At 48.0% G+C, this 12,892-nt stretch overlaps 1 protein-coding gene across 10 annotated transcripts in view; it reads right to left on the bottom strand.

Moving 5' to 3' along the window:
* Positions 1-12,892, bottom strand: part of NPHP4 (nephrocystin 4) — a 143,358-nt gene that overhangs the window by 127,672 nt on the left and 2,794 nt on the right. For all 10 annotated transcript variants that reach the window (XR_004441133.1, XR_004441135.1, XR_004441131.1 and 7 more), the window contains exons 2-3: positions 9,154-9,326; positions 349-492 (exon numbers count right to left, since the gene is read on the bottom strand). Coding sequence is in view for 5 of the 10 variants with exons in the window: in XM_033228611.1 (XP_033084502.1) it covers positions 349-492; positions 9,154-9,288 (279 nt within the window). In the remaining 5 variants the exon portion in view is untranslated. The remainder of the gene's footprint in view (positions 1-348; positions 493-9,153; positions 9,327-12,892) is intronic.

Raw genomic sequence — 12,892 nt, 5'->3', positions numbered from 1 at the left:
AGGGGGAAGGGACGGGAGGGGGCAGTAGTGGCAGCGGCCACAGATGAGGTCAACCATTTCCCAATATTCCCAAGAACTCCAAGGTTCCTTGAGACAAGACCCCCATGCCCCTGACCCTTCAACCAGAGCAGAGCAGAGCTCTCTCGTCTGTTTAAGAAAACTGGCTTCCACGTAAGATTTTGTTTGGAAACAAAGTGCCCAGACTGAGCTCTATGCTGCTGGGACCCACAAGTCTGAGACAACCTGTGAGGTCTCGGCAAGGCTCCACTCTCTGGGCTGCCACCCAGGACCCCCCGCACACCCACCCTCCGCCTTAGAGCAGCCCCTGCCTCTGTCACCAGGACCCACCTCATTAAAGACGATCCTGGATGGCGGTCTCGTCGTCGGCTTCACTGTGGTTTTCCACGTCCTCCCGAAGAAGTGCCGGTAGGTGACATCAAAGAAAGACACTCGCAGATGGCATTCAACCTCTGACAGCACCTCCAGCTCTCCCTAGGAGACAACGGGGAACTGGCCCTCAAGAGTCTCAGCACCATGAGCCGGGCAGTCACTGGCAGGCCACGTGGGTGCACATGGGGCCACCTCGCTTAGGTTTAAGCACGCTGGTTTCCTTATCGGGGGACTACCTCTCTCCCACAGCCACTGGTCTTGGTGGGGTTATAAACCAAAGCACTTGGCCCTCCCCTGGCCAACGAGAGACTGCAGTCCCTTGGAACAGACACAGGCTTCTGACTCAGCCAGAGCCCAGGACGCACAAGAGGACATGACCACAGGACACACGCGCCTGCCAGGATGAGGCCCAGGGCTGCCGGCAGCCAAGAGGTGAGAGAGAACAAGTCCAGGTGACATCACCTGAGACCTGGCTCAAGTCACACCTGAAGCTTATGCTGGCTGTGGATTTGTTGTGTGAGTTAACAAATCACCTCTCATTTAAATCATTTTGGATGGGTTTTTTAATCATTTCCAACCAAATGAGCCCTTCCTGATATAACCAAAAACTCTAAATCCTCAACTTCCCAGATTTTGGGGTGATGTTGGCAAAGGAAAAAGCAGATCTTTGAGAACTGATAAATCATGGCTGCAAATACAGAACAAAGCAGCCAGAGTGTAGACAGGCAGGACCCTGCCCAGAGCTTTACCACTTACAGCAAGTGTTGCTTTAGCCTTTGCTCTTCTGTGACAGGTTCTTACCTGAGACAAAGAGTCCTCCACCTTTCTTTCACCCATTCACTTAGCAAATGTTACTTAAACATCTATTCTGCGCAATGACTCTCTGCCAGGCACATTTCCAAGAACTAGGGAAACAACAAGGAACAAAACAGACAAAATCTCTGCCCTTACAGGGCTTACAGGGTGAAGAACGGGGAGAGAGATGGGCGGGGCAGGGCAGGCTCTCTGACATGACCCTTGAGCTGAGAACAAGGAGGGCATGAGAAGAACCACAGGGGGTTTGGGGAAAGGAAGCCAGGCAGGAGGAGCAGCAAACTCAAAAGTCCTGAGCGGAAGAGAGCACAGGTGCTCCAGGAGCCAGCGAGAAGTGCAGGAACTATATTTAGCTATAGTACCTGTTTAGTACCTGTTTTTTGTTTTTGTTTTTGTTTTTAAGAAAAGGGTCTCCTCTGGCCACTGCAGCCTCCACCTCCCAGGCTCAAGTAGTCCTCCTGCCTCATCCTGTCAAGCAGCTGGGACCTGGGACCACAGGTGCACTCCACCACACCCAGCTAATTTTTGTCCTTTTTGTAGAGAGGGGGTTTTGCCAGGCTGGTCTCGATCTCCTGTCCTCAAGTGATCCACCCGCCTCGGCTTCCCAAAGTGCTGGGATTACAGGGGTGAGCCACCGTGCCCACCAGCCTGTAATTTCTAATTTTCTGTATTACTGATGCTCTGGCATCTGGGGCCTCAGTGACGAGACAGACCGTCCCCCAGAGCCAGTTAATTCCTAGGGTGGCAAATGGCAGGCCTGTCAGAACGTGTCTGACATGAAAACCAACCCATCCAGAGCCCACACGTCCCACTCCCTCCATCTGGCTCACACACCCCAGGAGTCCCACCCTCTGCCCTGTTCTCTCAGGGTCAGTGAGCAGAAATGTCAGGCCATCCCTGCACCTCAGAGACCATGACATGACTCTCCTTGGCCAACGCCAAGCCTGTCCAGCTGCTCACCCTCCCTGGCCCAGTCCTCCCACAAAACCATAATCAAGTCTCTGCCCTTGCCTCCCTTCCACCCTCCTGCCTCCTGAGCAACCCTGCACCTCCCCAGGTGGCCTGTGGGACATGGCCTGCCCCATGTCCTGGGAGCCCTGAGTAACACATAGTCTCAGCTGCAGTCGTCTTCTGATCCGCTGGCCTCACCACCCCTGAATGGAAACCAATCCTAGCTACATTCTAAGCAGAAAGCCCACCAGACTGCAGCAGGCTGGGCCAGGGAGGAGAGAAGGAATGAGCACCAGGCACAGGAGCATTCAGGTAGGCCTCACAGCGCAAGGAGAAACTGGGCTTTCGCTCCAATCATGCAGAGGCCAGGGAGAGATTCTAAGCAGAAATGACACAATCTGATTCAGAATTAAAATTCCTGCAGCTGCCATGTCGGGGCAGGAGTGGAAGCAGGGGCCCATTAGGAGGCTGCTGCCACCAACCAGGCGAGAGAGGGAGGGGAAGGGAGGGTGACAGGAAGCAGGCACACCTGGGCTCTGCTGCTTCGCAGGAGCGGCTGCGTGGTCATGAAGGGAGAGAAGCAGGAAGGGCCAGCTGTCTAGGCTGGCCCAGCCCTCCTAGGTCCAGCACTGGTCCCACATCTCAAGTAAAGCAACCTGGAGGGAGGTGGTGTCATCTATGAGGACAGGGAAGGCAAGCAGAGCAGGTCTGAAGATTCCGAGCCTGGCTCCCATCATCATGCTGCCGGGGCCTGGCCCCCAGCTCCCATCACCACGCTTCTTCCCTCTTCCCCTGGGTCCCTCTTCCCCCTCAGCTCCTCCCACATTCAGACCCACCCTCTGACCTGCCACATCTCTCCCCAGAGCAATGCCCTGGCTTTTCCATGTTGACTGTCTGCCGCCCCATCTAGAATGTGAGCTCTGTGAGGACGCGGGTCTTGAATAAGTGTGTTCCCTGCTCTGTCCCTGGGGTCTAGGCAAAGCTTCTGCACGTGCCCCTCCTCACCCGGGACTGCCCGGGTTCCCCCAGCGCCGCCGCCTCCTCCTCTCCTGCACTCTCACGAGGCTATCCTCAGGCAGGATCCTGATCCCCGTGGCTCCCAGAACTGTCGCTGGCTGAGGCTTCTTTCCAGAACGCCACCTCTACGCTACTCACACCCAGCCTGTTCAAACAAGAATCCACTGAGAGCTCCTGAAGGCACAGTATAGGGCAGAGTCAACCCTGTCATCTGCACAGCCCCAAACGTCGTGGTGCCCAACGAGTATCAAACTGCACGGAAATACCCACCCCAAAATAAAGAAATGTTATCAATGATCATGGTAAAATTGAACTAAACAAAAAAAGTAAATGGGACAGTATGAGAAATATACTAAAATCATTAACAAAGTGCCCTGAATTCAAAACAAGCATGTAATATTCTTCAGCCAACACCTTTCACAGGGAAGAAGGCTTTGGCCATTATCTAAAGCTATTAATTCTCAAAACAACTAAAATTATACAAACTTGTAAGACTATCAACACCAAACTTTTGTATCATCTACTTCCAAACTCTATTTATAGAATTTATAGAAATTCTATTTATCGTCTTTTAAACACTGCATTTTGATTGATCTTTGTACATAAAACCAACATTGCATTCCTGCAATACACCCCACTTGATCCTAACACCCCACCATTGATACATATTGCTGGCTTTGTTGTCCTAATAGTTTCAGGGCTGCTGCGTTAACACTCATGAGGGATACCAGCCTGTACTTTTTTGTAGTGCCCTTGACTGGGTATCAGAATTATGGTGGCCTCAAAAAATGAGCCGGGAAGTATTCCCTCCTCCTCTATTTTCTGAGTTTGTCTAGAATTCATCTTACTTCTTCCTTTAGTATCTGATAAAATTCAACATTACATTTTTAACCTCTATAGCATATGTTATCATGATGATTCTTTCATTTTAATACTGGTAGCCTGTGTTTTCTTTTTGTTTTTTTGTCTTGATCGATTTTAATCCATCTTTTCAGAGAACCAACTTCTAGCTTGGCTGATTTTCTCCATTACTTGTCCTTTATTAATTTCTGCTCATCTACGGTCATGGGTAACATAATGACATTTCGATCAGCAACAGACTGTATGTATGACTGGCCCCTTAAGGTTGTAATACTGTATTTTTACTGCTTTTTCCATGTTTGATATACCGTTGTGTTACAATTGCCAACAGTATTCAGTAATGTGCCATACAGGTTTGTAGCCCAGAAGCACTAGGCTACACCATGGAGCCTGGGTGTGAGGCAGGCTTCACCATCTAGGTTTGTGTAAGTACATCCTATGATGTTTGCACAATGACAGACAAAATCGCCTAACAACACCATTTCTCAGAATGTATCCCCCATTGTCAAGCAACCATGCATAACTGTATTTACCATTTCCTTTCTTCTAGTTACTTTGTATGTAATTTGTTCCTTTATTTAGGTTGTTAAGGAGGAAGCAGAGGTCACTGATTTTATACCTTCTTCTTTTCTAATATAGTCATATAAAGCTATACGTTTCCCTCAAAGAACTGTATTAGCTATATCCTACATATCTGTATATTTTCTTCCATTATTCAGTTCAAATTATTTTCTAATCTCCCTATTAATTGTTCTTTGATCCAGTATGTTAATTCCCTATTATTTGAGGATTTTCTAGATCTCATATTATTTATTTATAACTTAAAAGCACAGTAGTCAATAAACATACTCTATAATTTGGGTCCTTTGAAATTTATTGAGACATTTTAATGGCCCAGCAGAGGGTCTATCTTGATGACTGTTCCATATAAACTTGGGAAGAACGTATACTCTAGCTTTGTTGGGAGTGGTGTTTAAGAGATGACAAGGTGATTGACGGTATACTTGGGAAGAACGTGTACTCTAGCTTTGTTGGGAGTGGTGTTTAAGGGATGACAAGGTGATTGACGGTATACTTGGGAAGAACGTGTACTCTAGCTTTCTTGGAAGTAGCGTTTAAGAGATGACAAGGTGATTGACAGTATTTGTCAGAGCTTCCAAATCCTTAGGAGTTTTTTGATCTATTCGTTTCTTCAGTAATTGAGAGAAGAGTTAAAAGTCTCCAACCATGATTATGAATCTGAATATAGTTCCCTTTAGTTCTGTCCAATTTTGCTGTTTTGTACAAAAGAGTTATCAGAGCAGACCTGTTATGCTTTGAAAGACCAGCTTAGAAGTCTGGCCTTTTGCTGGAGTCTGGGAACTTCGATTTCAGGAGAGTTCCTACCACGTAACTGGTAAGAGGGGCTCACCGTGCCTAACCCATTTATGTACTGTGGCTTATGCTAAACACGTGTTTCCCTTCTGAGAGTCTGGAATTTTGGACACTACACAACATTTCACGTGTGTTGTTACGATTCCTTGCTGGAGGAATCAAACGCATCCTATGTGATTCAACTGAGAGAGGACTCTTGGAAGTTTGTACCCTCTTCCCTCAGACATCCCCCATATGCCTCCTCCTTTCGCTGATCTTGCTCTGTATCCTTCTGCTGCCATAAACCTCAGCTGAGAGTACGACTATATGCTGAGTCATGTGAGTCCTCTTAGAGACTCTTCAAACCTGGGGGGTGGTCTTGGCGGCCCCTAACACAAACGCACATACACATAGGGATTGTTAGGTTTCCTTGAAGATCACTGTCTTTATGAAGTGCCCCTTTATTTCTGGGAATACTCTTCACCTTGAAATCTACTTTTTATGCTACTAGCACAGACATAAAGCTTTCTTTGCTTAGTATGTACATGGTTTATATTTTTCCACCCTTCTACTTGCAACCTGTTTATGTCTTTATGCTTAAAGTGCACTTTTTTGTAAACAATATGTAATTGGGTTTAAAATAACTTAATATATGACTTTGGATCAGGAATTCCGCTTCTAGATATTATTCTGACATTATCTGTATATGAAAAAAATGAGGTTATTCACTGTAGCAGTGTCTGTGACAGCAAATGACTGGAAAAAGTCTAAATGTTCATCAATCAGAGCCTTACTCAATAAATGATGGCTCGGCCGGGCGCAGTGGCTCATGCCTGTAATCCCAGCACTTTGGGAGGCTGAGGCAGGCGAATCACGAGGTCAGGAGATCGAAACTATCCTAGCTAACACGGTGAAAGACCATCTCTACTAAAAATACAAAAACTTAGCCAGGTGTGGTGGTGGGCGCCTGTAGTCCCAGCTACTCGGGCGGCTGAGGCAGAAGAATGGCGTGAATCCGGGAGGCAGAGCTTGCAGTGAGCCAAGATCGCGCCACTGCACTCCAGCCTGGGCGACACAGCAAGACTCTGTCTCTAAATAAATAAATAAAGGCTCATTCATATAAAGAAATACCGTGCAGTCTTCAGAAATAACAAGAAAATTTTCTTCATGTAATAACATGAATGATTGATAAGACATACTGCCTGAATTTTTTTGAAAAGCAAGGTACAGGGCCAGGCATGGTGGCTACACTTGTAATCCCAGCACTTTGGGAGGCTGAGGCGGGCAGATCACCTGAGCTCAGGAGTTTGAGGCCAGCCTGGCCAACGTGGTGAAACCCCGATTCTACCAAAAATACAAAACCTTAGCCGGGAGAGGTGGTGCACATTTGTGGTCCCAGCTACCTGGGAGGCCGAGGAAGGAGGATCGCTTGAGCTCACGGGGAGGAGGTTTACAGTGAGCTGAGATCACACCACTGCACTACAGCCTGGGTGACAGAGTGAGACCTCATCTCAAAAAAAAAAGAAAGAAAGGTACAGAATGGAATACACTAAGTACCATTTGCATTTTAAAAAGGAAAAATAAACGTAGGTATATTTACTTGTATTTGCTTAGAATGTATGAAAGTTGTACAAAAGGCCGGGCGCGGTGGCTCAAGCCTGTAATCCCAGCACTTTGGGAGGCCGAGTCAGGCGGATCACGAGGTCAGGAGATCGAGACCATCCTGGCTAACACGGTGAAACCCTGTCTCTACTAAAAAATACAAAAAACTAGCCGGGCGCGGTGGCGGGCGCCTGTAGTCCCAGCTACTCGGAGGCTGAGGTGGGAGAATGGCGGGAACCCAGGAGGCGGAGCTTGCAGTGAGCCGAGATCGCGCCACTGCACTCCAGCCTGGGCGACACAGCGAGACTCCGTCTCAAAAACATAAAAAAAAAAAAAAAAAGTTGTACAAAAACACACTGTATCTAGGGTGATACACCAGGTGCCTGGGGATGCCGTGGGATGATTCACTTTTCCTGTGTATCTTTGTCAATTTTGAAACACGTGAATTACCTTTTCACAAATAAAAATAAAATGAAATGGGGAAATACAATTTCCTTTGCAAACTTCCTAGGAAAGAGGGACGTGCTATCAACTATTCTGTGAGCTTCTGGAAGGCGGCTGAGCCAGACAAGAAGGGTGGCATCCCAGCTAAAGCCGTCGCCCTGGGCCGCTGGCTCCACTCTTACTTAGCAGGTTCTGCTGCTCTTCTATAAAATGGGAGTAAGGTGGTGGCAGCTTCACAGAGCTGCTCTGAGGATTAAGTGAATTAACACAGTGAAGTGCTGGAAGTAAAGCTCTAAAAGCAGCAGCCACCACAGTACCTACCACAGTGGCAAAGACACAGCAGGTACTCAATCCGAGGGCTTGGAATTGAACGATACAGAACATCAGTGATTTAATAATAGTAAATTAGTCACAGACCCAGGGCTCCAACAACTGAATATATGTGAATATCACTCTCCCAGCTGCAGAGGAAAAAGAACTTGCCAAGCCAAATCCTGTAAAAAAGGTTGACAATGGCAAGACTGATCCTTCTCATGCATCCCCATGGGCCATTGGGCCTCACGAGGACAATCCAATCATGTGGGTGTCCTGTGGGCAGCAGCACAGAAGCACCAGCTTGTCCAGTAGGTTCCCCGCCAGCTGAAGGGCACAGATGGATGTGACGCCATCAGGGCCCAGGTCTGAGTGTGCCCAAGGCCGTGGTACATCCAGCCACGCACAGAGCTGCCAGAATGCCCGGAGCTCAGCCCCTGCAGTCCTCACTGCCAGGCTGAAAGCGGGCCATGCTGAGCCATGCACAAGGCCACCTGGCTCAGAAATAACCCAGGAAATCAGAGTACTTGGGTTTTTAAATTGCTCCACTGTGGGCATAAAGAAACCCTACCCAGTGTCAAAAGTGCTGACCATGTCACTGAATCAGATTCTCTTTGCTGATGGGCCACTTTGCCTCCAAATACTGCCAAGGCCCAAGGTAATGGGTATGGTGGTATAAGACGCAAGTGAATAAGTGAAAATCAATACAGATGCTCTTTGACCTATGATGGGATTCCATCCTGATAAACCCCGTTTAAGTTGAAAATATCGTAAGTTCAAATGCATTTAATACACTTAACCTACTGAACATCAGAACTTAGGGTAGCCCAGCTTAAACATGGTCAAAACACTTCCATGTGCCTACAACTGGGCAAAGTCATCTCACACAAATACTTTTTTTTTTTTTTTTGAGATGGAGTCTCGCTCTGTCACGCAGGCTGGAGTGCAGTGGCGCCATCTCGACTCACTGCAAGCTCCGCCTCCCAGGTTCACGCCATTCTCCTGCCTCAGCCTCCCAAGTAGTTGGGACTACCGGCGCCCGCCACAAAGCCCAGCAAATTTTTTGTATTTTTAGTAGAGACGGGGTTTCACCGTGTTAGCCAGGATGGTCTCGATCTCCTGACCTTGTGATCCGCCTGACTCGGCCTCCCAAAGTGCTGGGATTACAGGCTTGAGCCACCACACCCGGCCCACAAATCCTATTTTTAAATAAAATGTTGGGTATCTCATGTAATATATTGAAAACGGCACTAAAAGTGAGAAACAGAATGGCTGTACGGGTACCACCATAAAGTAGCAAAATCAAAAATCAAACTATCATAAGCCAAGGACATACCGTATGTTAACTGGAAGCCACATCTCAACTAACAGCAATCACAACATGTATCTGCTAACAGCACGTTTTGTTACCTGCCTAATTATCGGTCCATCCAGCCACTTGAGGACACACTGGAAAGCTGTGGATTCCTTCACAAGCTGGCGTGCTCTCTGTGGGTGGGGAGGGACAAGCACATTTTGGGTGAAGACCCTGTGCCAGTCATTCATCCTGCCCGCCTGAGGGTCCCGTGGGCTTCCCGGATGACCTGTGCCAGTCACATTCAAATAAAGAGAAGAGCAGTAAGGGTTACAGTGGTCACAGCAATCCTGAAGGCTTCTGCCTCCCACTAAATCCCAGAGGAACCTCCATCCCCCAAACCCGCACTCTGCAAACCCTAGACAAGTGGACTTTGTTGCTGGCTGGCACCCACGCTGCCTTCCCTGGGAAGTACCATTCGCATTTCAAAAAGGAAAAATAAATGTAGGTATATATATTCGTTGTATTTGCTTAGAATGTATGAAAGTTGTACAATAACACACTGTATCTAGGGTGACACACCAGGTGCCTGGGGTTGCCACGGGATGACTCATTTTTCCTGGGTATCCTTGTCAACTTTGAACTACGCAAATTACCTTTTCAGAAATAAAAATAAAATGGAGAAATAAAATCTACCTCCAGAGGACCCTCCGCCCCACCCCTACTCCCGTGGGCCGGACTCAGAGCACGACTCTCCTAGCCTCTGTGGCTGGTTCTGGATGGGGACACGAAGGGATGTTTTGCACAGCTGTGAAGGTTGGGTACCACACAAGGACACCAGGCGCAGGTGCTGAAATACAGCCCTAGGGTAGGACCGTCTTGCAGGGGGCCCAGGGAGCATGAGAGAGGGAATACAGTCCTTGAGCTGAGAGGTGTCAGCCTGAAACTGCCCGGGGCCACCTCAGGAAACACATAAAAACAAGCAGAGAGGAAAAGGCAGGAGCGAGGGCCACTGGGTCCCCATGTCATTATTAGAGCCCTGGGCCAGTCACCCCAAGACACTTCAGCTACATGGACAAAGTCTCTTGTTGCTAAAGCCATTCGGGGACAGGTTTCAGGTGTTACCAGCTTCTTGGTGGGTCCTGGCCCATTTTGAGAGTTATCTGACCCCGTCCGGCGAGACCAGGATCTAAATCTTCTCTAGCCGACACAGAATCCAAAGATCTGAACCTCAAGAAGAGGTTGAATTCCATATACTAAAATGACGAGTAAGGAGAAAAAGCAGTGGATTTGGCCTTCTAAGACAGCAGCTCTCTAAGTACATTCCCCAAACCCAAGGTTTAACAGGACCCTGTCAGGGCTCTACAAGGTCAAAACAATTTTCCTGACACCCAGGTGTTATCTCCTTCACTAAGGTGGCGGTGGCAGTGGTGTGCTGGGGCAGAGGCAGCAGCAAGTAAAGCCACTGGGGCCTCATCGACCCAAGGCTGGTTGGGTTGGGTGAGGTCCTCCCAGCCTCTCACAGAAAAGAACAAGGCAGCTTCAAGTCAGAACATCGGTGGTGAAGCCGGGAAAACTATGAATCTTATTATATCTTGACCTTTCACTAGACACGTTCTTAATTTTGTTAGACAAAATGGAAAATACACAAGCATTTCTGCTGCAAACTGAAGGGCGACAGTCATCCCGGGGGAAGCCTTGCTGTGACTTGGGCTGCAGGCTGAACGCATCGCTTTTTTTATTCAACATCGTTTTCACTAAGAATGACTGAGAGACAAAACATGGGGACTTGGCAGACATCTTCTCAAGTGTGAACAAAGCAAGCTTGTCACTTTCGGGAAAACAACTGTAATAAAAACGGAGTTTCCAAGCAAACATTAGAATTGAAAACGTTTGTATCCTCCACCATGAGCCTACCAGCTTCACACTTCTTCAAGACTTCCCTGATGAGACGGGCAGTGAAATAACGTGATTGTCTAAGGTTACACCATTAAATGTGTCAATAGTCGGAAGGTCTGCACGACTCCATGAACCAATATTTTCTGAACAATGCGTAATGGTACAAAATCCTGCAAGAATAAAACATCTACCCAAAGTGCAAGACAGACCAAAGGACTTTAATGTCAGAGCACGAAGAGTTCATTCACATGGTAGAGACTCCACTTTAGAACAAATCCTTAAGAAACTCCTGCTCCTGGGGTTTCAGTGCAGCAGCAAAGAATATCCACAATGACCCAAGAGATTCCTCCCTAACTAGATAGGGATGGACTTCCTTCACATACTTCAACCAAGGCAACACAGGCCAACACAGAAGCTGAGTACAGAAGCAAACAGGAGCCTTCAGCTGTTCTCTCTTAAGGAGACTGTAAAGACATTTGCAAAAATGCAAAAGAATCCCACTCTTCTAATTTTTTTTTTGTTTTGGATAATATGGTTGGCTTTTGTAAAAAATGTTTTTATGTTAACATGTCACGGCCTTGTTATTTTTAAATAAATTAATATTTTTAACATTTCTCAGTTTTAATTTCTATGGCAGTAAACATTGGTAGATACAACTCACATGAACAAAAGTTCTTGTTTGTTTGTTTTGTTTTTTTTGAGACGGAGCTTCGCTCTGTCGCCCAGGCTGGAGTGCAGTGGCCGGATCTCAGCTCACTGCAAGCTCCGCCTCCCAGGTTTACGCCATTCTCCTGCCTCAGCCTCCCGAGTAGCTGGGACTACAGGCGCCCGCCACCTCGCCCGGCTAGTTTTTTGTATTTTTTAGTAGAGACGGGGTTTCACCGGGTTAGCCCGGATGGTCTCGATCTCCTGACTTCGTGATCCACCCGTCTGGGCCTCCCAAAGTGCTGGGATTACAGGCTTGAGCCACCGCGCCCAGCCAGCAAAAGTTCTTTGGGGTCCTCAATAATTTTTTAAAGGGTAAAGGGATCTGAGACCAAAAAGTTTGAGAAGGGTTGTGCTAATGGTTCACCCTCTGCACGCTCCCAGCGTGTGTGGGAATCGAGAGGACATGACCAGGCAGCCTGAGAGGGGCCTTTGCCCAGGGTCCTGCCTCCACCCACAGTGCACCCAGATGCTGCATGTGGGCCAGGTACTCCTCAGAGCACCAGACTGTCTGGTCCTGTGTGAATCCAGCAGGCACACACGCTGGTTTGCTGCTTTTTGTTCTCTGTGGGCTATTTTTGTTGCTCAACTTCCCTTGTTTTGTGGAGGACCCTCACCCAATTCCATGTGTGGGGAGGGCTGCTCCCCAATTCCAGCCAGAGGTCTGCAATGATTGGTTCAAGGAGGAACACATGGCCCACACTGAGCCATCAGTCTTCCCCGGGAGACTTGAGCCCAGGCTGTCTCTCCTCCAATGCCCACAACTGCCCACACCATGCCAGCCCAGAGCACCAGGGGCCACCACAGGGAGAGCCGACTTTGGACTGCTGACCTCCCTAACTGGAAAAGAATAAATTTGTGCTACTTTTAAGCAACGAAGTCTGTTGGACTTTCTTACAGGAGCCACAGGAAATCATACAGCTGCCAAGACTTTTAAGCAGAAGACACCTGACCAATACCAGCTCAAGGGCCACCTCCTCCAGGAGGGCTTCCTAGGTGCTCCCAGGGTCCAGGCCCCAGGCTCACATGGCCTCTGTGCTTCCCTTGGTCACAGCATTTGTCACCTCTCTTGTGTTGAACTGCTCACTGGCCAAGTCCTTGAAGAAAGAAGTCGCATTCCTCCTGTGTCCTTGGTACCATCACAACTCAGCAAACGGTCACAGAATCAAACTGAAGCTTTAGTAAAGCTACCCTGAAGCTTTTCTTTCCCACTGATGTTTTATAACATTCAGAAGTGTATTCATACAAAAT

The sequence above is a fragment of the Trachypithecus francoisi genome, unplaced genomic scaffold (assembly GCF_009764315.1).
Source record: "Trachypithecus francoisi isolate TF-2019V2 unplaced genomic scaffold, Tfra_2.0 Lachesis_group12, whole genome shotgun sequence".
Lineage (NCBI taxonomy): Eukaryota > Metazoa > Chordata > Mammalia > Primates > Cercopithecidae > Trachypithecus > Trachypithecus francoisi.
This window is presented reverse-complemented; position numbering and strand designations above follow the sequence as displayed.